Source organism: Somniosus microcephalus, chromosome 3 (genome assembly GCF_052327205.1).
Source record: "Somniosus microcephalus isolate GS21.2 chromosome 3, FLI_Smic_1.0, whole genome shotgun sequence".
NCBI lineage: Eukaryota > Metazoa > Chordata > Chondrichthyes > Squaliformes > Somniosidae > Somniosus > Somniosus microcephalus.
The window spans coordinates 37,661,102-37,685,912 of NC_140989.1; the positions used below are offsets into that span (position 1 = coordinate 37,661,102).

The 24,811-nt window shown below is 48.2% G+C and overlaps 1 protein-coding gene across 1 annotated transcript in view; it reads right to left on the minus strand.

Moving 5' to 3' along the window:
* The window catches only part of ltbp1 (latent transforming growth factor beta binding protein 1), a 580,062-nt gene that overhangs the window by 464,543 nt on the left and 90,708 nt on the right, over window positions 1–24,811 (minus strand). The window contains 1 exon segment of the mRNA XM_085980097.1: window positions 23,090–23,160. Within this exon segment, the coding sequence (XP_085836223.1) occupies window positions 23,090–23,160 (71 nt within the window).

The window sequence follows — 24,811 nt, forward strand, 5'->3', positions numbered from 1 at the left end:
GTACTGTTTACTATGGCAATTTGCCTTAATTACCTTGGTTACATTCCAGTCCTGAGTGGGCCCATTCCCAGGGATATCAGTCCAACAAATCTCAAACCGACTCAGGAATTCTCCACCAAGTCGTTGTTAACTTGTGTTAAAACTGGAATACCCATTTATATGAGACTATCCAGACTCCAGGACTGTCACTCTCTAAAGCGTGTAGACAAAGTTTCCCCCCTTCCCCTGGTATTACTTAAGCCAAGCCAACAAACACAGTAATAGACATCAGATTTTTACTCTGGCTCAGTCATGCCCAATTCATATTTATGACAGTTGTATTTAAAGTGAATAATCTACATGCCAGCGTGGAGCAACGTCAATAAATATTCAATACTCCAAAGAACCTGGGAGAGAGATCTGACTGGAGCTGGGGCCCCTGGAATTCTGTGTCACCTTAAGGCCAACTTCTGTCACAAGTCTGGCAAAAGAATGGTCTATCCAGTTACAGCAGCACATTGCCGCGTGGTCTATGCAAATTCGTGTCTTAAGAAAAGTGTAACAAGGGCCACCTTGCGAAAGCAAAAATACTGCGGAATCTGGAAATCTGAAATTAAAAGAGCCAAGTGTTTGAACTATAAACATAAAAATACCCAATCAGGAGGGAGAGCCGATGCGGAGACCAAAGCAGGAATCAGCATCCCAGCAGAAGAGACTTAAAAGTAGCCGTGCCTGCCTGACCCAAAGACAGCCCGCAGGAGAACGGGGAGCTCGGTCTCCTAGGTTACGGGAGCAGGAGCAGTGGGATCATCATCTTTCGCATGAGACGTTAAACCGAGGCTCCTGTCTGCTCTCTCAGGTGGACGTAAAAGGTCCCACGGCGCTATTTCGAAGAAGAGCAGGGGAGTTCTCCCTGGCCAATATTTATCTCTTAACCAACAGATTATCTGGTCATTATCACATTGCTGTTTGCGCGCGGTTGCTGTGTGGAAAATGGCTGCTGTGTTTCCTACATTACAACAGTGACGACACTTCAAAAAGTACTTCATTGGCTGAAAAGTGCATTGGGACGTCCTGAGTTTGTGAAAGGCGCTACATAAATGCAAATTCTTTCTTGCCCTCATCAGGGTTGACGAATTGGCAAGAGAGGCGGCAATAGGACAGTGGGTTTCCAAGTTAATGCAGAAGTCCCACAGGAGCAGGAGCAAGAGACTTTTGCACTAAGAAGCCGACACTAAAAGACGACTATACTAAATCTGCCGCTCCTGGTACTTTCACGTTGGCGGAGAAAGTCCACGGCTGCAGCATCGCAGAGCGCTCGATGCCCTGGTCTAGTGTCCATGTCGACATTATTGTTACCTCGACTGCAAACTGCAAAATGCTTTGAAGTATCGGGTGGGGAAGGTTTCCCCCTCTTCACGATTTGGAGCAAAAGTGTAAATGCATTTTTTAAAAACAATTTCACTACAAAAAAAAACAAACTGGGGAAAATTCACCCCGCCCTGATCCTTAGAATTTTTTTTTTTTTTAATTTTGAATTTGGTATTAAGTACAGAACACTGGAAATTTGCAGAGAAAAGTCGATGGAGTTGAAATTCGGCTGGGGCGGTAGAGCATCGTCCACCTGTTATACGCCCCGCCCAATAGTCAGTCCCATTGCAGTCAATGAATGATTTATCAGGTGCAGCGTTTAACGGGCAGACAGTCCAATACAGTCCGTTTTGTGCCACTGCGCGAGATTAATTTCTACCCCCTTGCTTCCATTTTAAAACCCAAGCCAGGCAGAAATCTGTTCACAAAATTATAAAGTATTCTTAAACACACTCCACCCTGATTTTATTTTTCCAGCTCTCCTAATCTCTCCTGGAAACTCTGTTCTGGGGTACAAATCCATGGGCTTCAAGTGCTCTCTCGTACCTTTTACAAATGGCTGATCCTCATATGTGACCCTGGTCAAGCCAGTGTCAGCAGGCTATACATCCATTGAGGACTCACAGTCTATCCTAATCCGATCCACATCGGAAATCCACAACCATGCACTTTCCACCAGGTGGCAATGAATAGTGATCAGGAGCGGGATCCCAGCCAGGAATACTTAGGTCAACTGTCGTACCTCCAGGGACGTGTGGCTGAGATCAGGCTAATATAGCATGGACCATGGATGAAACCTGGAGCCCAGCTGATCTGTGCAGCTCAACACCACACACACACAGTGGTTTTATCCACTGAATCATTGGTGCAGTCCAACCCATGTTCTGGAAGAAATGTTGTCCTTTGTTTCTTTTTTTAAATTCATTTTATGGGATGTGTGGGTGTCGCTGGCAAGGCCAGCATTTATTGCCCATCCCTAATTGCCCTTGAGAAGGTGGTGGTGAGCTGCCATCTTGAACCGCTGCAGTCCGTGTGGTGATGGTACTCCCACAATGCTGTTAGGGAGGGAGTTCCAGGATTTTGACCCAGCGACAATGAAGGATCGGCGATATACTTCTAAGTCAAGATGGTGTGTGACTTGGAGGGGAACTTGCAGGTGGTGGTGTTCCCATGCGCCTGCTGCCCTTGTCCTTCTAGGTGGAAGGGGTCATGGGTTTGGGAGATGCTGCCGAAGAAGCCTTGCCGAGTTGCTGCAGTGCATCTTGTAGATGGTACACACTGCAGCCACGGTACGCCGGTGGTGGAGGGAGTGAATGTTTAAGGTGGTGGATGGGGTGCCAATCAAGCGGGCTGCTTTGTCCTGGATGGTGCCGAGCTTCTCGAGTGTTGTTGGAGCTGCACTCATCCAGGCAAGTGGAGAGTATTCCATCACACTCCTTACCTGTGCCTTGTAGATGGTGGAAAGGCTTCTCCTTTTGATAAGAATGGTGAAGAAAAATTTCTACCTTCTAGATTCCGCTCTTGAAATTTAGCTTCTCACTGCATAAGTATCACCTACACCCATGGCCTAGAGAGCCCCAACCCGCAAACCCACCCTCCTATCCTGCTTGACCCAAAGCGTACCTCTCTGCCACCAAGGAAAGTCACTGGCCCTATCGCCCCTCAGCACCTCAATGTGCAGAGTTATGCCCAAGCCTCAGGAAGCTACAAGCAAAAAGGGAAGGTGGCTGAAAATATTTACATAAGAACATAAGAAATAGGAGCAGGAGCAGGCCGTTTGGCCCCTCGAGCCTGCTCCGTCATTTAATGAGATCATGGCTGATCTGATCTTGGGCTCAACTCCATTTGCCTGCCCGCTCCCCATAACCCATCGCTCCCTTATTGTTCAAAAATCTGTTTACTCAAACTATGTCAATGACACCGCTTTGGAACCACAGTTCCCAAACTCAGATGGGCCATAGTGTGATAGAGGTGAATGTAGGTAATGCATTCCGCACCCTCCCCCGCCCCCGCCAAATCCCCCTCCCAAACTAAGGTGGAGTCCAGTCAGTTCTCCATAAAAAAGGAAGGAAAAAATCTATAGAACCAATACTGCTGTACGTCAACTGGGATAATCTAGCTTCATAATCGCATCCTCTTGTCTTTTTTTTGCTGGAGAGTAAGCAAAGGGAAGGAAGCAGCCCTGAATCCCAGCTTGGACCATGTCCCACAGCCACGAATGGAGGCCCAGAGATATTTGGAGCAGGGTATGGTCCTGCTGAGTAGGTAAATATTGCATTAAGCACAAGCTAAGGTTGTATCATGCGACAAAGGCAGTCATTCATGGTTTGTACAGGTTCAGAAGCACATCCAGGCTCCTGGCACCTGGCTAGGTGGCTGCGGTTCATGTGTGAGGCTAGCCGGCGAGGGTCGACAAGCTCTTTCCATGGACTGCATCCCAGCCAAGCCCAATCGTGTCCTGCAAACCACAGGCTTGCGTGTGTGGGTGCCTTGTGGAGGTGCACAGCCTGCTCCGTATCTGATATTGCTGCCTTTTGGGTGTCCCAAGTAAGTTTCCAGGTGGGCTGAAAATGCTCTAGGCTACGCTTTGGGATGTAGAAAGTAAGTTACTTGATAAGTGGTTTTAAAGAATTTATTATATAACCCACAAGCAACAAAGCTGCAAGGAGGTGATACCAGCTAGGGGGAAAGAGTGGAATATCTTCTATAACCGCCCTAACGTAGAATATTCTGTTTGTGCCATATATTTTCATGCAGCGGCTTATGATGTTTACCATAAAGGAATTCTTAAAAATATTTGGTGAAACTGGCGAACAAATCTAATGGCTAGAAACCTGCAATCTCACTAAAATTAATCTAAGTATTCCAGTGTCCTAAAATTAAAGAAAATAATCCTGAATTCATAGAATCATACAGCTCAGAAGGAGCCCATTCGGCCCATTGTGCCTGTGCCGGCTCTTTGGTCGAGTGATCCAATTGGTCCCACTCCTGTTCTTTCCCCACAGCCCTGAAAATTGTTCCCCTATTTATCCAATTCCCTTTTGAAAGTTACTATTGAAGCTACTTCCTCCAACCCTTCAGGCAGTGCATTCCAGATCATAACAACTCGCTACGTAAAAAAAAATTCTCCTCATTCCCTCTGATTCTTTTGCCAATTATCTTAAATCCGGATCTTAAGTCTGTGTCCTCTGGTTACCAACCCTCCTGCTAATAGAAACAGTTTCTCCTTATTCGCTCTATCAAAATTCCTTCATAATTTTGAACAACTCTATTTTCCTGGTACCATTCGTGTCGTGTGGCATTTCTAATATCAGAGGGAACTCGTGTACGAACACAGAAAGAAAGGGATCATAGAATTATAGAATGATGCAGCACAGAAGGAGGCCATTCGGCCCATCATGCCTGTGCTGGCTCTTTGGTGGAGCTATCCAATTAGTCCCACTCCCCTGAAAATAAGGCAAGAGCTAAAATCCAGGGGCTCAAAACAGTCTACGTGATCAAAAAAAATATGCTGTGCAAGGTACCCAAGCTGCTCCCATTTCTAACAAGTTAAATAAAGATGCAGTTATTTTTGGTTGTCAAGCATCAACCAGTTACCACATGCTATGCATTTAGCATGACAGTTAAATAGCTCCCCCTGATATGAGCTTTGGAAGCAGGTCTGTTTACTACTCTGATCAGGTTTGGAGTGGAAGAGGTACGATCAAACACAAAAGAGTTTTTTTCATAACAGAAAGGTTTAGCTGATGCAGAACTGTCAACATCAGGAACACGATAGGAGATTTTATGATTTTATGATCAAAGATTTCAAGAGACAAATCACAAACCTTTTTAAACATATGGAGGGGAGTCTCACTTTCAAAAATGAACACATCAAAACAGGTTACATTTATAAAGCAAAATGAACAAGTTGCGGTACAAATATGTGAAACTTGGTAGGGCGCAGATTCCAATTTCTGATGTTACATTCCTCTACTTACCCGGTTATTTATTTATTCCTCAGCCCATCCTTGCCTATTCTTTTGCTTTCTCTCCCCTCCCCAGCACTATCCCTGACGGAGGACAGGCAGAGGACCAGCTCCCAGCACTTTGCCGATGTTGCTCTTGAAGCAGCCTCCATGAAGTGCACAAGAGTGGCCTGGGTTGACTCATTCTCCATTTTTCCCCTTCCTGTAGACAAGCCCTTGCACTGCACTGGACAATCTTTCCACCCTCCCACATCTTCAGGGTTAGTATGGGGAGCTTGCTCTGTGGGATCTCACAAGTACCAACTGGTGCCCTACCACCTGTGGCACAACATGTCATACCAGCAACCCACTTAACCAACATGCTAGCCAGACTATTCACTGTGTTATAGAGAGGGCACCCATCGCTAACATCGTCCCCCATTTTATTCTTAATTTGAATGGAAAATGCTTAATAAATGTGAAACAGTATCTTTACCTGCTCTTACATTTGTTACAGTACAAATAGTTCAACCTCCTGTCTTCTGCAATATGATAGATTTATCACCAAACTTAGCGCATAGCTTCACAGATTAATACCCATATTTCACCTTCACAACTACAGTAATTCCCTGCAAGAAAGTCATTGGGTGTAAAGTATTTTGGGATGCCCTGAGAGGCATGATAAGATGCCATAAGATATTTCTTTTTCTTCCAATTTCCTCTGCTGCCAGTTAAAATAGTGGTAACAACTGGTTGTTTTAGATAGCCAGGGTCCCAAATAATAGAACCCACTGCAGTGGCTTCCACTTAACCCAAGTACCCAACATAGAATCACAGAATTATAGAATGATACAGCACAGAAGGAGGCCACTCGACCCAGCGTGCCTGTGCCTGCTCTTTGAAAGAATTATCCAATTAGTCCCATTCTCCTAACCTTTCCCCATAGCCCTGTAAACTTTTCCCCTTCAAGTATCTATCCAATTCCCTTTTGAAAGTTACTATGGAATGTGCTTCCACCACCCTTTCAGGCAGTGCATTCCAGATCATAGCAGCACACGGCGTAAAACAAATTCTCCTCATCTCCCCCTGGTTCTTTTGCCAATGATCTTAAATCTGTGCCCTTTGGTAAGTCATTTCTTTTTGTAGGAAGGAGGTTGACAGGCAGCTCTTAGGCTGATTGCAAGAGCCAGCCCCGGCTGAACTGAATGGAACCCATCTTGGGAGACCAATTAAATACATACTTTGGTTCTGTCTTCACAAAGGAGGACACAAATAACCTCCCAGAGATGTCAGGGAACATAGGGTCTAAAGAAGGGGAGGAATTGAAAGAAATCAGTATTTGTAGGGAAATGGTGTTAGGGAAATTGACGGGATTGAAGGCCGATAAATCCCCAGGGCCTGATAATCTACATCCTAGGGTACTTAAGGAAGTGGCCCTAGAAATAGTAGATGCATTGCTGGTCATCTTCCAAAATTCGATAGACTCTGGAACAGTACCCATGGATTGGAGGGTAGCTAATGTTACCCCACTATTCAAAAAAGGTGGTAGAGAGAAAACGGGGAATTACAGACCGGAAAGCCTGACATCGGTAGTGGGGAAAATGCTAGAGTCCATTATAAAAGCGGTAATAGCAGAGCGCTTGGAAAACAGTGACCGGATCAGACAAAGTCAACATGGATTTACAAAGGGTAAATCGTGCTTGACTAATCTACTGGAATTTTTTGAGGATGTAACTGGTAAAATAGATAAGGGAGAACCAGTGGATGTGGTGTATTTGGACTTTCAAAAGGCGTTCGATAAGGTCCCGCATAAGAGATTAGCGTGTAAAGTTAAGGCACATGGGATTGGGGGCAAGGTATTGACTTGGATAGAGAACTGTTTGGCAGACAGAGTGCAAAGAGTTGGAATAAACGGGTCTTTTTCCAAGTGGCAGGCAGTGACTAGTGGGGTACCGCAGGGATCGGTCCTTGGACCGCAGCTATTCACAATATATATTAATGATCTAGACGAGGGAACTAGATGTAATATCTCCAAGTTTGCAGACTACACAAAGCTGGGTGGGCGTGTGTGCTGTGAGGAGGATGCCGAGAAACTCCAGTATGATTTGGACAGGTTGGGTGATTGGGCAGAAGCATGGCAGATGCAATATAACGTGGATAAATGCGAGGTTATCCACTTTGGTGTCAAAAACAGGAAGGCGTATTATTATCTGAATGGCAATAGATTGGGAGAAGGGGAAATACAACGAGACCTGGGTGTCATTGTGCACCAGTCGCTGAAGGTAAGCATGCAGGTGCAGCAGGTGGTTAAGAAGGCAAATGGTATGTTGGCCTTCGTAGGGAGAGGGTTTGAGTACAGGAACAAGGATGTCTTGCTGCAGTTGTACAGGGCCTTGGTGAGACCACACCTTGCGTATTGTTTGCAGTTTTGGTCGCCTTATCTGAGGAAGGATGTTCTTGCCATGGAGGGAGTGCAGCGAAGATTTACCAGGCTGATACCTGGGGTGGCAGGAATGACGTATGAGGAGAGATTGGGTCAATTGGGCTTATACTCACTGGAGTTTAGAAGATTGAGAGGGGATCTCATCGAAACCTATAAAATTCTGTCAGGCCTGGACAGACTAGATGCAGGAAGGATGTTTATGATGGCCGGGGAGTCCAGAACCAGGGGTCATAGTCTAAGGATAAGGGGTAAGCCATTTAGGACTGAAATGAGGAGGAATTTCTTCACCCAGAGAGTGGTGAACCTGTGGAATTCTCTGCCACAGAGGGCGGTGGAGGCCAGTTCATTAAATATATTCAAAAAAGAGTTGGATATATTTCTTAAGGCTAAAGGGATCAAGGGATATGGGGAGAAGGCAGGGACAGGGTACAGAATTTGGATGATCAGCCATGATCTCATTGAATGGCGGAGCAGGCTCGAAGGGCCGAATGGCCTACTCCTGCTCCTATCTTCTATGTTTCTATCTGGGTCGCATGCAAACCCTTCCCATTATACGTTACAGAACAGGTGGCAGAGACATAAATGGACGTATCTGACAGACAATATTTTCCAACAGATATATTTGCTACCGTTCTTCTTCAGACAGAAATTGAAGAGGGGGCGAAAAGTATATTGGACAGAAAGTACTCTCCAGACTTACCTTCCTCTTTAATGAAAAACTGATTCTCAGATAATAGGATCTAAATAGCACTACAGCAGTGCTATCAAATTCCATTCACCGAATAATCCGGAAAAGATACTTTCTTGCTTTGGCAAGTTGAAAAGCCAAGTAACTGTTTGCTAAGAAGACTGTTGACTTTCGCTATACTAACAGCGTGCTTTGCATTTTCTACTTTTACACTAGCTTGCCTCTATTTTCTACCTAAGTTTCCATCTATACCAAAGGCGATTTATTTCTTTGTTTCAACTTCCACTGGCAAGAATTCAATTGATAATTTAACTACTCACTTGTCAAAAATTAATTTGATTCACTCCACGTGATATCAAGAAACGGCTGAGCGCACTGGATAAAGCAAAGGCTATGGGCCCTGACAACATCCCGGCTGTCGTGCTGAAGACTTGTGCTCCAGAACTAGCCACACCTCTAGCCAAGCTGTTCCAGTACAGCTACAACACTGGCATCTACCCGACAATGTGGAAAACTGCCCAGGTATGTCCTGTCCACAAAAAGCAGGACAAATCCAATCCGGCCAATTACCGCCCCATCAGTCCACTCTCAATCATCAGCAAAGTGATGGAAGGTGTCGTCGACAGTGCTATCAAGTGGCACTTACTCACCAATAACCTGCTCACCGGTGCTCAGTTTGGGTTCCGTCAGGACCACTCAGCTCCAGACCTCATTACAGCCTTGGTCCAAACATGGAAAAAAGAGCTGAATTCCAGAGGTGAGGTGAGAGTGACTGCCCTGGACATCAAGGCAGCATTTGACAGAGTGTGGCATCAAGGAGCCCTAGTAAAATTGAAGTAAATGGGAATCAGGGGGAAAACACTCCACTGGCTGGAGTCATACCGAGCACAAAGGAAGATGGTTGTAGTTGTTGGAGGTCAATCATCTCAGCCCCAGGACATCGCTGCAGGAGTTCCTCAGGGCAGTGTCCAAGGCCCAACCATCTTCAGCTGCTTCATCAATGGCCTTCCCTCCATCATAAGGTCAGAAGTGGGGATGTTCGCTGATGATTGCACAGTGTTCAGTTCCATTCACAACTCCTCAGATAATGAAGCAGTCCGTGCCCGAATGCAGCAAGACCTGGATGACATTCAGGCTTGGGCTGGTGAGTGGCAGGTAACATTTGCGCCACAAAAGTGCCAGGCAATGACTACCGCCAACAAGCGAGTCTAACCACCACCCCTTGACATTCAACGGCATTACCATCACCGAATCCCCCACCATCAACATCCTGGGGGTCACCATTGACCAGAAACTGAACTGGACCAGCCACATAAATACTGTGACTACAAAAGCTGGTCAGAGCCTAGGTATTCTGCGGCGAGTGTCTCACCCCCTGACTCCCCAAAACCTTTCCACCATCTACAAGGCACAAGTTAGGAGTGTGATGGAATACTCTCCACTTGCCTGGATGAGTGCAGCTCCAACACTCAAGAAGCTCGACACCATCCAAGACAAAGCAGCCCACTTGATTAACACCCCATCCACCACCTTAAACATTCACTCCCTCCACCACCGGCGTACCATGGCTGCAGTGTGTACCATCTACAAGATGCACTGCAGCAACTTGCCAAGGCTTCTTGGGCAGCACCTCCCAAACCCGCGACCTCTACCACCTAGAAGGTCAAGGGCAGCCGGCGCATGGGAACACCATCACCTGCAAGTTCCCCTCCAAGTCACACACCATCCTGACTTGGAATTATATCGCTGTTCCTTCATCGTCGCTGGGTCAAAATCCTGGAACTCCCTCCTTACCAGCACTGTGGGAGTACCTTCACCACAAGGACTGCAGCGGTTCAAGAAGGCAGCTCACCACCACCTTCTCAAGGGCAATTAGGGATGGGCAATAAATGCTGGCCTTGCCAGCGACACCCACATCCCATTATGTTCTTTATATAATGGAATACCACTTTATACCGTTTCCACATCAAGTAAGATAAACATCACAGTGGTCCAGAAGCTATAGTGTCAGAGAGCTGGACTTTTAATAAGCAAATCTCAATGGATGGTTGAACTCAGATATAAAATAGAGTTTAAGTGAGTTTTTAACCAAAAAAGTTCTGAGTGCCAATCTCTGATTTTTTAGACTGTCTATCCAGAATGGACAACAGGTATATAATGCTAATGGAACAAGCAAAATGATGCAAAACCATTTTTAAAAAATCTTTGTAGACAGGAGTTGCCAAAATCACAGCAGATTAATGGAACTTTAGTGTGGATTACATGTGGTCCAGGCATCTGCCCCTTCATTTGAAACGCAATCTTTTTAAAAAAATGAAAAATTGAAATACAAATTGCATCTGTCTTTAGTGGATTCAGTTACTCATACATGTGCATCCTTTCGAGCTTTACTCTGCAAGTCCTTTCATTATAGTGTACACTTTCAGCCTTATTTGGATGTTAACCTTTCATAGCAATTTGTATTGGCTGAAGCAAAGAGTCAGTAAGTACAGAGTAGGTGGAGCTTCAGATTTATATTTCACTGGGATAAAGTAACTACATATTTTATGAATGACATCAGCTTAATCTTAGTAGGCAGGTTTAGCAGGGAGTGACGTACACAATCAATGCCAGATCGCCCCTGATGATGAGTGAAATGCAACAGATTAGAGTGAAAGGTTATTTGGATTGACTAGCGCCTAGGTAAATTTTGCAAACTGGGACACTGTTAAAGACTTCGGAAATACATACTCGTCACTTTCTATACCTACTATTTGAACTATCTTTTTCAATTTACATATACAATTTAATATGCTCAAATATCAAGATGTTGGAGTCGCTCGAAATCAACAGGCTCTGAGACTTTTGTTGCAGCAAAGGCAAAACGCGTGTTCCTTTATTCACTCTCCATGAGGGTCTCAGCCTCGTTGCAGGGCTATGACGTCATCACGCTACCGACGCATGACGTCATCACACTACTGACGCTCTTAAAGGGACCCTGCCCCGATAACCCAACCAAGTACGTACATATAACAACATTGGCTATACATTGTGAATTGTGTTATTGTCCCTATGTGGTCTCCGCCACATACGTCCCCCCAGAATTCACTAGCACCGGCAATGTCAGTCGTTGGGAGGGCCAGATCACACGGTCGGAACGGCTCCTCAATTCCGGGGCGGGGACCGGGGGGATCGTCGGAGGGACCTCGGGCGCTCGGTGGTGGACTGAGGGTGCAGAAACTGGAGGTCGCCCCCGCCTCGGGAGCTGTGCCAACTCAACGGGTCGGTCCAGATCCAGGTGGGCCGGCTTAAGACGGTCCACGGAAATGCAGTCCGGCTTACCGCCGACATCCACTACGAAGGTCTTGTCCCCAGTTTCCAGGACGCGGAATGGTCCATCGTAGGGTGGCTGAAGAGGTCCCCGGTGGGCGTCGTGGCGGATGAAAACGTACTCTGCTCGAGCGGAACGTGGGACTGCGGGAGGCCGTGCTGCGACGTGGGCACCGGCGTAAAAACCTTGGCGTTGTCCAGAAGGTCGGACCGCTGATGGGCTGCGGACCAAGGTTCTGTTGCATTGGGGACGAAATCCCCAGGAACCCGTAGCGGCTGTCCGTAGACGAGCTCGGCGGACGAGGACTGGAGGTCCTCCTTGGGGGCGGTCCTGAGTCCCAGCATGACCCACGGGAGTCTGTCGATCCAACTGTCGTCCCGGAGGCTGGCCCGGAGCGCGGCCTTCATGGAGCGATGAAACCGTTCGCACAGTCCGTTAGCCTGAGGGTGGTATGCTGTGGTGCAGTGGAGTCTCAACCCGAGGCCTCGGGCGACAGCGTTCCAGAGCTCCGACGTGAACTGGGGCCCCTGGTCGGAGGAAATGTCTGATGGGGCGCCGAACCGGACGACCCAAGTGCTGATGAACGCCCGAGCCACATCGGCGGACATCGTTGAAGACAGCGGGACGGCTTCCGGCCATCGGGTGGTTCTGTCGACCATTGTGAGGAGGTGGGTGAACCCGCGGGAGGGTGGCAGGGGCCCCACCAGGTCCACGTTAACATGGTCGAACCGCCTCTCGGGCACCGCGAAAGGCGCCAATGGAGCCTTAGTATGGCGATGCACTTTCAGGCGTTGGCATACCACGCAGGTGCAGGCCCAGTCGCGAACGTCCTTCCTGAGCCCGTGCCAGACGAACTTAGCTGCCACCAGCTTCTGTGACGGCTTCCTGCCCGGGTGGGAAAGATTATGGGCGGCGTCGAAAACTTGCCATCTCCACCCGTCGGGCACGACGGGACGTGGCTGCCCAACGGAGACGTCGCACAGGAGTGTGGTGCCGGCATTGTCGAACGCGACGTCCGCTAGTTGAAGGCCCGTTACTGCCGTCCTGTAGGCCTGGACGTCCGGGTCGGAGGCCTGGTCGGCCGCCATGCGGGTGTAGTCGATGCCAAGGTGTACGGCGCTGGCGACGGCTCGGCAGAGACAGTCGGCGACGGGGTTGTCTTTCCCAGCCACATGCTGGATGTCCATTGTAAACTCTGAGATAAGGACAGCTGGCGTTGCTGACGGGCCGACCACGGCTCGGAAGCTTTGGCCATGGCGAAGGTCAACGGTTTGTGGTCCACGAATGCTGTGAACGGGCGAGCCTCCAGTAGGAAACGGAAGTGTCGGACGGCGAGGTAGAGGCCGAGAAGCTCGTGATCGAAGGTGCTGTACTTCCGCTCGTTGGGGCGGAGATGCCGGCTGAAGACGACGAGCGGCTGCCAGGTGCCGTTGACCCACTGTTCGTGGACGGCGCCGACCACATAGTCCGAGGCATCGATGGTGAGAGGAAAAGTCCTGGATGTGTGGAATCAGGTAGCGGTCGGGGGTCATAGCGTCGTTGAGGCACCGGTAATCGCCGCACGGGCGCCACCCGCCACCTGGTTTCGGAGCGATGTGGAGGGGCGAGGCCCACAGACTGTTCGACCGGCGGATGATGCCGAGGCGCTCCATGGTGTCGAACTCGGCTTTAGCAATGGCGAGTTTCCCCGGGTCGAGGTGCCGAGCGCAGGCGTAGACGGGCGGACCGGTGGTCGAGATGTAGTGTTCTACCCCGTGTTTGGTGGCGGCGGACGAGAACGTGGGCTTCGTGAGGTCCGGGAACTCGGCGAGGAGGCGGGAAAACTTGTCGGAGGCCGAGAGTGCACTGGACAACTTCGTCGTGCTGGACCCGCTGAGGGAACACGGGAGCGAGCTGAAAGTCTCAGCGTTGATGAGACGTCGGTTCTTGACGTCCACCAAAAGGCCATTGGCGCAGAGGAAGTCAGCGCCGAGAAGGGGGGTGGACACTTTTGCCGTGACAAAGTCCCAGGTGAACCGCTGCCCGCCAAAACAAAGCGCCATGCTCCGTTTCCCGAAGGTGCGGATGGAACTGCCGTTGGCGGCTTCGAGGACGGAGCCGTGGTTCCCCCCTTGCATGTCAATGGTTGACGCGGGCAGGATGCTCACCTGGGCACCCGTGTCGCAAAGAAAACGACGTCCGGAGTCTGTGTCCATAATAAATAACAAACTGCCTGAACGGCCGACAGCCATAGCAGCCGACGAGTGGTCTTTCATTTGTTTCGACGCGGGAAAACTGCACGGGGGCTGGCACTTCCTGGCTTTGGGGCCGAACTGCGCGTGGTAGAAGCAGAGGCTTGGGGGCTGCCGCCATTGGGTTGTATCGGTGGGGGCAGGACTCCGCGTGGCCGCGCAGTACTGTTGCCCGGCGGAGAAAAATTTATCGGCCTCCTTGGCCAAGTCGCGGAAATCAGTAATGGAAGAGTTGGCTAAAGCCGACCGTACCTGACCTGGCAGCTGTTGAAGGAACAGTTCCTTGAAGAGGAAGCACGGCCTGTGTGTGCCCAGGAGGGCCAGCATGTGGTCCATCAGCTCTGAGGGCTTGGAGTCGCCAAGCCCGAGTAGAGAGAGAAGCCGGCGTGCACACTCGGCTTCGGTGAGTCCAAAAGTTTCTAAGAGGTGCGTTTTCAGCGTTTCGAATTTGTTGAGCTCCGGGTGGTTCTCGAGCAGGCTCACGACTCTGGCCGTGGTGAAGCTGCCGAGAGCAGAGATGACGTAGTAGTACCTCGTGTCGTCCACGGTGATGTCCCGGAGTGCAAATTGAGCCTCGGCCTGGGCGAACCAAGCGACAGCCTGTCATTCCCAAAACTCGGAATTGGATGGAAACGGCGTTCGTCGCCATTTCGGATGCGGTCTTTGGAATCGTCCAAAAGAGCAGCGGGGTCACCAATGTTGGAGTCGCTCGAAATCAACAGGCTCTGAGACTTTTGTTGCAGCAAACGCAAAACGCGTGTTACTTTATTCACTCTCCAGGAGGACTGAGGTTCTCAGGTCGTTGCAGGGCTATGACGTCATCACACTACCGACGCATGACGTCATCACGCTACCGACGCTCTTAAAGGGACCCTGCCCCGATAACCCAACCAAGTACGTACATATAACATTGGCTATACATAGTGAATTGTGTTATTGTCCCTATGTGGTCTCCGCCACAAAGATATCTTTAACCCTGACTCATCTCCTGACCCTGAATATTCCAATTGTCCTGATATTATCCCTTGTCATCTCTCAACATTGCAACCAGATTCCAGGTGTAGCAAGAAACAAAGTCATTTTTCTGGTCTTTTAATTGCAACTTATTGAGCATTTTTTTGTTGTTATTTATCTTCATTGAGGTCTGCTCTATTATCTGTCTCTTTGAATATATTTTTATAGCAAATGTTACTGAGGGAGTGCTGCACTGTCGGAGGTGCCGCCTTTCGGATGAGACGTTAAACCGAGGCCCCGTCTGTCCTCTTTGGTGGACGTACAAGATTCCACAGTACTATTTCGAAGACGAGCAGGGGAGTTCTCCCCAGTGTCCTGGACAATAATTATCCCTCAACCAGCAGCACTAAAAACAGATGATCTGGTCATTATCACATTGCTGTTTGTGGGAGCTTGCTGTGCGCAAATTGGCTGCCGTGTTTCCTACGTTACAACAGTGACTACGCTTCAAAATTACTTCATTGGCTGTAAAACAGTTCGTGGCGTCCGGTGGTCGTGAAAGGCGCTAAATAAATTTGTTGTTTTTGTCTTAAAAATGCTGTGCCTGATCTGCATGAGTGATGGTGAAATGAGATGAAGCTTCAATTGTAAGAGTCAAAGAAGAAATATCCTGGATAACAACAGAAAATGCTGGAAAAACTCAGCAGGCCAGGCAACATCCGTAGAGAGAAAATAGAGTCGACGTTTCGGGTCTAACCCTTTTTCAAAATATCCTGGTGTGGATTCGCTGTTTCCTTAGGCCCTGATTGTTTATGCTGATTTATACCCATTTTTAATTGGGTGGATATGTGGGTGTAACTTTACAGGGGCAAAATGGGTGCAGTTTTAGGCGCAACATCTGGGTGAGGCCCAAGAAGGAAACTCCAGGCCTTGTTGTATAACGAAAATTGTAGCTTAAATTCAAGTGCACTTTAAATAACAACTTTTAAATTCAACGTGCTTTTAATGTATAATTGCTGTATAAGTGAGTTTGGGATATTGTGATTGTTATTAATCTTGGCCACCTGCACATTGATGTTCTGAAAGACAAAAAAGGACATTGTTTGCAGCTTTTCAAGCCTGACTGAAAAGAATATTGCATTCTTTACCCCGTATTCATCTTACCTCTTGGTCACTTGGACATTGTCAATGAAATTCCTTTATATTAAGCAAATTTATTACTTTGGAAGAATTTTCACCTCATTCCTTCACGACTGAGACGTTGTCACAAAATAATCAGCTTAATCAGAAAAGTGCAGGAGAGCAGTCGCTGTTCCTGCAGAATCCCGAACCACTCACTAAGAATGCCATCTAGTGGAAACTTCAAATTCAAAATCCTATTGGACCATGCACCATTGCAAAAAAAAAGTACAGATGAATGAATTGAAGTAAAGTTCCAAAAATTATTAAACAAAAATCAACTCTCATTTGCATATCTTCTGTCAGTTTTATGATGCATTTTCTAAATGTGATTCTTGCCTTCCACTAAAGTACAGCAGCAAAGACAATTGTACTTTGAAGAAATACAGCTAGCCAGCAATTAAATGTTTTGATTTTATCCTTTGCAGTGACTCATTTGTTATTTTGAAATTAAAATGTGCTGCATTCATAAAACACCCATTAGGTCTGGAGACCGGTCCTGGCACTGGTAATACACAGCGTCATGCTGCAATACCCCGCAGGGGATTTATGGGCGGGAGGGAGGAGGGTGAAATTGGTCTCGGGCGCAAAACGGGTGATAGCGAATCGGCAGCCTGCTTTACACCCCGCCCGATTTTCTTTCCCCATGACTTCAATGGAAAAAAAAATTGGACGGGGTGTAAAACGGGCTGCCAATTCGCTAACGCCCAAAACCAATTTACATCCCCCCCTCCCCAACCAACCCAGCCCCATGTTTTCAGTCACACCAGCAAGGTGAGATGCTGACTGGAGTCAATGGGGTCTAGATTGGAAAGCACCCGATGAAGGCCGCAAAATGGTCGGCACGCTGAGCTCGCGCGACAGGAGAGAGAGGCTCAAAGATGGTCCGAAATGCGTCCTCGGGCCCCATTGGAATAGATTCGGCCAGCTGTGGGCGCCGATCTGGCTCCCCGATGCAGCTCGACGGCTTGAGCCCTTGGAATTTTGTCCAGTTTGGCGCGCGAGCCTGGCCGCAGGTTTGTCAGGACCGGAGGGGGGGGCGGGGGCGGGTTTGGGGGCACAGGTTGAGGCAATCTTGAGTGCTGCCAATGGAGGCCAACAGCAGCTCACAGTATTAATGTGGAGGCAAGAAGAGCATTCCTGCTCCTCCTGGCTCCATGTTAAGTTAAACAAAACTTACCTGCCAGTTCCTTCGGGGGCCTCCAGCCGTCTCTTTAAGGTCGGCTGCTTAGGCCATTGTAGAGCCTGAGAAACTGCAGTCATAGGCCTAGAAATTCAGTCGGGGCGCCAGTCTCGCCAGGGCGCCGGAAGGAGTCGCGAACGCCTGCCAGAAATTCAGTTTCAGCGCCCCAGATGGAAGTGCAGCGCTACTCGAGGCGCCCCGCATCCGTCTTGGGGCGCTGCAACTGAAGTTCGCAGCGCAACGTGCCGCACTGCGGTGCTGCAGGCCTTCCTCCCCTTCTTAAAGGGGAGGGGCCTGCTGCAGCGCGATCTGAGATCGCGAGTGCCAGCAAAAGAGCCCGGCACTGAGGAGAAGTGCTGGGCTCTTGGGAGACAGCCGGCACAACGCCGGGGGGGATGCTCAGGAGGCCGGGGACGGCTGCGTGAAGAGGTGCTGGCAGGCGGCCAGCAAAAAAAACGGCCGTCCCGCACCTCAGCGCCTCTACCGCCGCAGGTAGGCCCCCCTGAACCGGTCGCAAGTTGCGACCAGCGTTACAGCGGGGGGGCGCTACCAAATTTCACGATCGGGGCGGTAGCGTGGCGCTGCGCACACCAATGACGTCATCGGTGGCGGCGCAGCGCTACTGGCTAACGCCGCCATTGGCGCCCCGCTAAATTTCACGGGAGGCGTGGCCAATGGCGCTAAACCCACTAAGTGCCCTCTTTGGGCGCTAACTGGTGGCGCAGCACACCGAATTTCTAGGCCATAGAGTCATAACGGCACAGAAGGCGGCCATTCGGCCCATCGAGTCCATGCCGGCTCTCTGTAGAGCAATCCAGTCAGTCCCATTCCCCCGCTCTATCCCCGTAGTCCTGTAAGTTTATTTCCCTCAAGTGCCTATCCAGTCCCCCCTTGAAAACATTGAGTGTCTCCGCTTCCACCACTTCCGTCAGCAGCGAGTTCCAGGTCCTCACCACTCGCTGCGTAAAAAAGTATTTCCTCACATCCCCCCTGTATCTCTTGCCCAAAACCTTAAATCTGTGTCCCCTAGTCCTTGAACCATCAACTAGTGGGAACAGCCTTTCCCCGTCTAGCCTATCCAAACCCATCATAATCTTGTACACCTCTATCAAATTACCCCTCAACCTCCTTTGCTCTAATGAAAACAAATCCAGCTTTTCCAACCTGTCCTTGTAGCTAAGATTCCCCCATCCCCGGAACCATTCTGGTAAATCTCTGCACCTTCTCAAAGGCCTTCACATCCTTCCTAAAGTGTGGTGACCAGAACTGGATGCAATACTCCAGTTGTGGCCTAACCAGCGCTTTATAAAGGTTCAGCATAACTTCTTTACTTTTGTACTCAATACCTCTATTTAGGAAGCCCAAGATCCCATATGCTTTGTTAACCACTCTCTCAATATGTCCTGCCACCTTCAGGTACCTATGCACATTAACTCCCAGGTCCCTCTGTCCCTGCACACTCTTTAAAACTGTGCCATTAAGTGTATATTGCCTCTCCCTGTTCCTTCTGCCAAAATGCATCACCTCACACTTCTCTGTATTAAATTCCATCTGCCACTTGTCTGCCCATTCTGCTAGCCTTTCTATGTCCTGTTGCAGTCGATTAGTATCATCCTCACTGTTTGCCACACCCCCAAGTTTGGTGTCATCGGCAAATTTAGAAATTCTACTCTGTATTCCAATATCCAGGTAATTTATATATATCAAAAAAGCAGTGGCCCCAGCACTGACCCTTGGGGAACACCACTATCTACCATCCTCCAGTCTGAAAAACAGCCATTTACCACAACTCGCTGTTTTCTGTCCTTAAGCCAATTCCTTATCCAAGCTGCCACTGACCCACCTATTCCATGAGCCTCAATTTTGTTAACCAGCCTTCTATGTGGTACTTTGTCAAATGCCTTCCGAAAATCCATGTAGACAACATCCGTTGCATTCCCTTCATCAATCCTCTCTGTTACTTCATCAAAAAATTCAATTAGATTAGTCAAACACGATCTGCCTTTTACAAATCCGTGTTGGCTCTCCTTAATTAGCTTAAACCTTTCCAAGCGCCCGTTAATTTTTTCCTTGATTATTGTTTCTAAAACTTTACCCACTGACCGGCCTGTAGTTACTAGGATTATCCTTACACCCTTTCTTGAACAATGGGGTCACATTTGCCACTTTCCAATCCCCAGGCACCTCCCCCTCATCTAGGGAAGATTGGAAAATTATGGCAAGCCCTTCCGCTATCACCTCCCCCACTTCCCTTAGCAACCTGGGATGCAAGCCATCTGGACCAGGCGACTTATCCACTAGTTGCAGCTTGGGCAGCGCAAGCTCCGACTAGTTTAAATGAATTTCCCGGAAATGGGAGCAGGACCCTCATGTCAACACTGAAATGAGGCCTGTGCTTATTTGTGGCGGCCCAAACACCCGTGCAAATTGGGTGTGAGGCAGACGCGCTATTAAATCCGTCATTGTTGCACCCGTTTTACTCCCATAAAATGGAGCAACGGTGTTGAATTTTGTCCCCAGTGGGCATTCCTAGGGCAAGGGAGCCAAAATCGAAGGCTGTTAACCTGCACTGCTCCAGCACAAGGCCCATCGGCAGCACTAAATCTAGGTACAGGTTAAAGGAATTGTGTTACCATATAAACAGTTTATGGTGATCTTTGATGTAGGATTTTGAACTGTGCTGATCAATATATCCTCTATCTAAGCCTTTACGATGGGCACATTTTAAATTGAAGCCACTGTTGTTGCTGGAAATAATTATTGGTGATATTCCAAACAAGAGACAGAGACCGAGAGAGACAGAGACCGAGACCGAGAGAGACAGAGACAGAGACCGAGACCGAGAGAGACAGAGACCGAGACCGAGAGCGAGACCGAGAGCGAGAGCGGCCGAGAGCGAGAGAGACCGACACAGCAACAGAGACAGAGACCGAGAGAGACAGAGACAGAGAAACAGAGACAGAGACAGAGAGAGACAGAGGGAGAGAGACAGAGACAGAGAGACACACAGTAACAGAGAGAGTGACACAGCAACAGAGAAACAGAGAGACACACAGTAACAGAGAAACAGAGACAGAGAGACACACAGTAACAGAGAAACAGAGACAGAGAGACAGAGCAACAGAGACAGAGAAACAGAGAGACAGAGAGACAGAGAGAGACACAGTAACAGAGAGACAGAGACAGAGACACAGTAACAGAGAGACAGACAGAGACACAGTAACAGAGAGACAGAGAGACACAGTAACAGAGAAAGAGAGACAGAGAGTGACACAGCAACAGAGAGACAGAGACAGTGAGACAGAGACAGAGACACAGTAACAGAGAGAGACACAGTAACAGAGAGACACAGCAACAGAGAGACAGAGACAGAGAGACACAGTAACAGAGAAACAGAGAGTGACACAGCAACAGAGAGACAGAGACACTGTAACAGCGAGACAGACAGCGAGCAAGAGATGGAGACACAGAGAGACAGTGAGATACAGAGAGAATTCACATTTATATCATGTCTTTTCACGTCACTCAGAACATCCTAAAATGCTTCACATCCAATGAATGAATTGAAGGGCAGTCACTGCTGTTATGACCACAATTATTTTACTGCAGCGTCCTCTAGTCCACGCACTGACACGTTTTTTGCACGGCGTCTGTGATAAATGGCTGATTTTACTGGCGGGGAGCCTCGCCCACCGGGCGTGCGCACCGGGATATAAGGCGCCCAGTTCACTCCCCACAATTTTCCATCCTTCAATGTTAACAGATGGAAAATCATAGGGAGTGCCCCCCACAATTTCCTGAAACACACTCCCCTCGGCTGAGACTCGCCGTAGGAGCGAATCACCAATTCAGCCCTTTCCACCAACATTAAAAGGATTCGGTTGCCATTGTGAACAACAGAATCAGGAATACCCTGACCCTGCTACCAAAATTCTGATCAGTAAAAATACATCACCAAAACACATCCTCGCTCTTCAGTAAATAGCCGTAGATTATCATGGGATCACCTACCTCACCGGGCGGGGAATCCCACGGTTTTACTCCCCGCCCAATATTACTCTCCAGACCTCAATGGAGAGTAAAATTGGTCGGGGCTTAAAACCAGCGTCGCACCCGATCTCGGCAGATTGCCGTCGGATGTGTTCGGTTAAAATTGCCCCCACAGTGAGCACATTACAATTGTTAAATCAGTCGCTGCGAATGTCAATTATCAACTACACAGAGTGACACAACCCCTGCGGGAAAGAAAAATCAAATCAAAGCAGCCCCAAAGACCTCCACAGAATATAGAAACAGTAATGGATACGTGGAAGTGATTCCAACTCAGGAGCCCAAAAAAACAGCAGATAAAACTTTCACGGTTGTACTTTCCTAACTTAAGTCGGCGTGTGACCGGAAAAACCGTCAATGAGCTCACCGATCCTGGGGCAGTCACTCTTCTCGCTGCTTTTCATTAACATTTTTTTGGGGGGTTGTTTACATTAATACACGGAGTAGCACTCCCTGCCAGTGCTGCTATTTCACATGCAGGAGGGGTTGAGCACATCGCAGCTGCAGCCACAGCTGCCGCCCACCTGCAAGCAGGCCTCTTTCCCAGGAAACACATGATTCGGAGACGGAGGCAATGCCCCCAGCTTTCTCACTTCAGCCCGCTGCATGGGGTGTTTTTCCCCCCCCCCCCCCAATATTGATTTTAAAGCATTGCATTGGCATGATAAAAAAAAATATTGTACATGGGTCCTATCACTTTCAATCGCCTGGTCTCTTGCTGTGTGAGTAACCTCACTGCACCGCCAAGAATTGCAACCTGAAAACAAAATCACTCACTCAAAGCGGCTGGCATTTCACGGAGTAAAAAACACACACAACAAGCAGTGTTTGGGTGACAGGACAACAAGTGCGATGTGGAGGCCGAGTGTGTCAATAGTGCAATGAGGGAATTGTGCAGTCTGTGACTGACAGCATTACAACAACAACAACACGTTGCATTTATATAGCGCCTGTAACCTAGCAAAACGTCCCACGACGCTTCACAGGAGCGTTATCAGACAAAATTTGACACCGATCCACCTAACGATAAATTAGGGCAGGTGACCAAAAGCTTGGTCAAAGAGGTAGATTTTAAGGAGCGTCTTAAAGGAGGAAAGAGAGGTAGAGAGGCGGAGAGGTTTAGGGAGGGAATTCCAGAGCTTAGGGCCTCGGCAGCAGAAGGCACGGCCGCCAAGGGTGCAGCGATTATAATCGGGGATGCACAAGAAGCCAGAATTGGAGGTGCGCGGAATACTCCGGGGGGATGTGGGGCTGGAGGAGGTTACAGAGATAGGGAGGGGCGAGGCCATGGAGGGATTTGAAAACAAAGATGAGAATTTTAAAATCGAGGCATTGCTTAACCAGGAGTCAATATAAGTCAGCAAGCACAGGGGTGATGGGTGAATGGGACTTGGTGCGAGTTAGGACACGGGCAGCAGAGCTTTGGATCAGCTCAAGTTTATGGAGGGTGGACGATGGGAGACCAGCTTGGAGTGTGTTGGCAAAGTCGAGTCTAGAGGTAACAAAAGTATGGGTGAGGGTTTCAGCAGCAGATGAGCTGAGGCAGGGATGGAGTCAGGCAATGCTACGGAGGTGGAAATAGGCGGTGGGTGATATGGAGTCTGAGTCTGACAGTATTACTCTGAAGGTGATATGGAAGCTGAGTTATAATCTTCTTCTGGGCTTCCTCAGTATGTATAGATTTAAAAACTCGAAACAAATCCCAACTTGCCGACATGAGAAAGACTTTTCGAAATGCAACAGAAGTAACTTACGTTTGGTGCATCTTTGAGAGCCAGGAGCTTGAGCCCACCCGTGACAGCACTGACCACCACAGACATTAACTCTGCAAATCATAAAGTGGTACATTTACTGGAGAGAAGGGGACGATGCTGACTAAGCAAACATTTATCTGGCAGTAAAATATCTAACAAGCAATGATACAATGCTGTAAAACAAATTCCTTTATTAAATCTGCCCATCAGTTCAATGCTTGACAGCTGAATATTTTACCAGTGTGACAATATCTAATACGCTTCAATTAAAAAAATGGCTATGTTTCAACAAGTGCTGAGTCATTTTTTTATATCAACAGGAAATTACTGCTGATTTATTTTGGGTTTGGAGGTGGTCGCTCATCACAAATGAGAGGGGAGCTCACTGCAGCCTCTGGTTAGTTCCAAAGGATCAGCTGAAGGTGCAATCGACCTAAGCTGAGCGAACAGAAATCGCAGCCCCAGTTTCTCAACTCCAGGGTCAACATTCTCAAATCCTAGGGTCAAGATTCACAATATTAAACCCCAGGTCAAGATTCTCAAACCCCAGGGTCAAGATACTCAATACCAAACCCTAGGCCAAGATTCTCAAAGCCCAGGTAAAGTTTCAAAATAGCAAACCCCAGGGTCAAGGTTCTCAATATCAAACCTCAGGGTCAAGATTCTCAAACCTCGGGGGCAAGATTCTCAATATCAAACCCCAGGGTCAAGATTCTCAAAACCAAGGGTCAAGACTCACAAAACCCAGGATCAAGATACTCAAACCCCAGAGTCACGATTCTCAATATCAAACCCCAGAGTCAAGATTCCCAAACCCCAGAGTCAAGATTCCCAAACACCAGCATCAAGATTCTCAAACCTCAGGGTCAAGATTCCCAAACACCAGCATCAAGATTCTCAAACCTCAGGGTCAAGATTCCCAAACCAAAGGGTCAAGATTCTCAAACCCCAGGGTCAAGATTCTCAATATCAAACCCCAGTGTCAAGATTCTCAATATCAAACCCCAGGGTCAAGATTCTCAAAACCAAGGGTCAAGATTCCCAAACACCAGCATCAAGATTCTCAAACCTCAGGGTCAAGATTCCCAAACCAAAGGGTCAAGATTCTCAAACCCCAGGGTCAAGATTCTCAATATCAAACCCCAGTGTCAAGATTCTCAATATCAAACACCAGGGTCAAGATTCTCAATACCAAACCCCAGGGTCAAGATTCTCAAACCTCGGGATCAAGATTCTCTATATCAAACCCCAGTGTCAAGATTCCCAAACCCCAGGGTCAAGATTCTCAAACCTCGGGATCAAGTTTCTTAATATCACAACCTGAGTCAAGGTTCTCAAACCCCAGGGTCAAGATTCTTAATATCAAACCCCGAGTCAAGATTCTCAAACCACAGGGTCAAGATTCACAAACCTCGGGGTCAAGTTTCTTAATATCAAACCCCGAGTCAAGATTCTCAAACCACAGGGTCAAGATTCTTAATATCAAACCCCAGGGTCAACATTCTTAATATCAAAACCCAGGGTCAAGATTCTTAATATCAAACCCCAGAGTCAAGAATCTCAAACCCAAGGTTTAAGATTCTCAAACCCCAGCATCAAGATTCTCAAATCCCAGCACCAAGATTCTCAAACCCCAGGGTCAAGATTCTCAATATCAAACCACAGGGTCAAGATTCTCAAACCCCAGGGTCAAGATTCTCAATAACAAACCTCAGGGTCAAG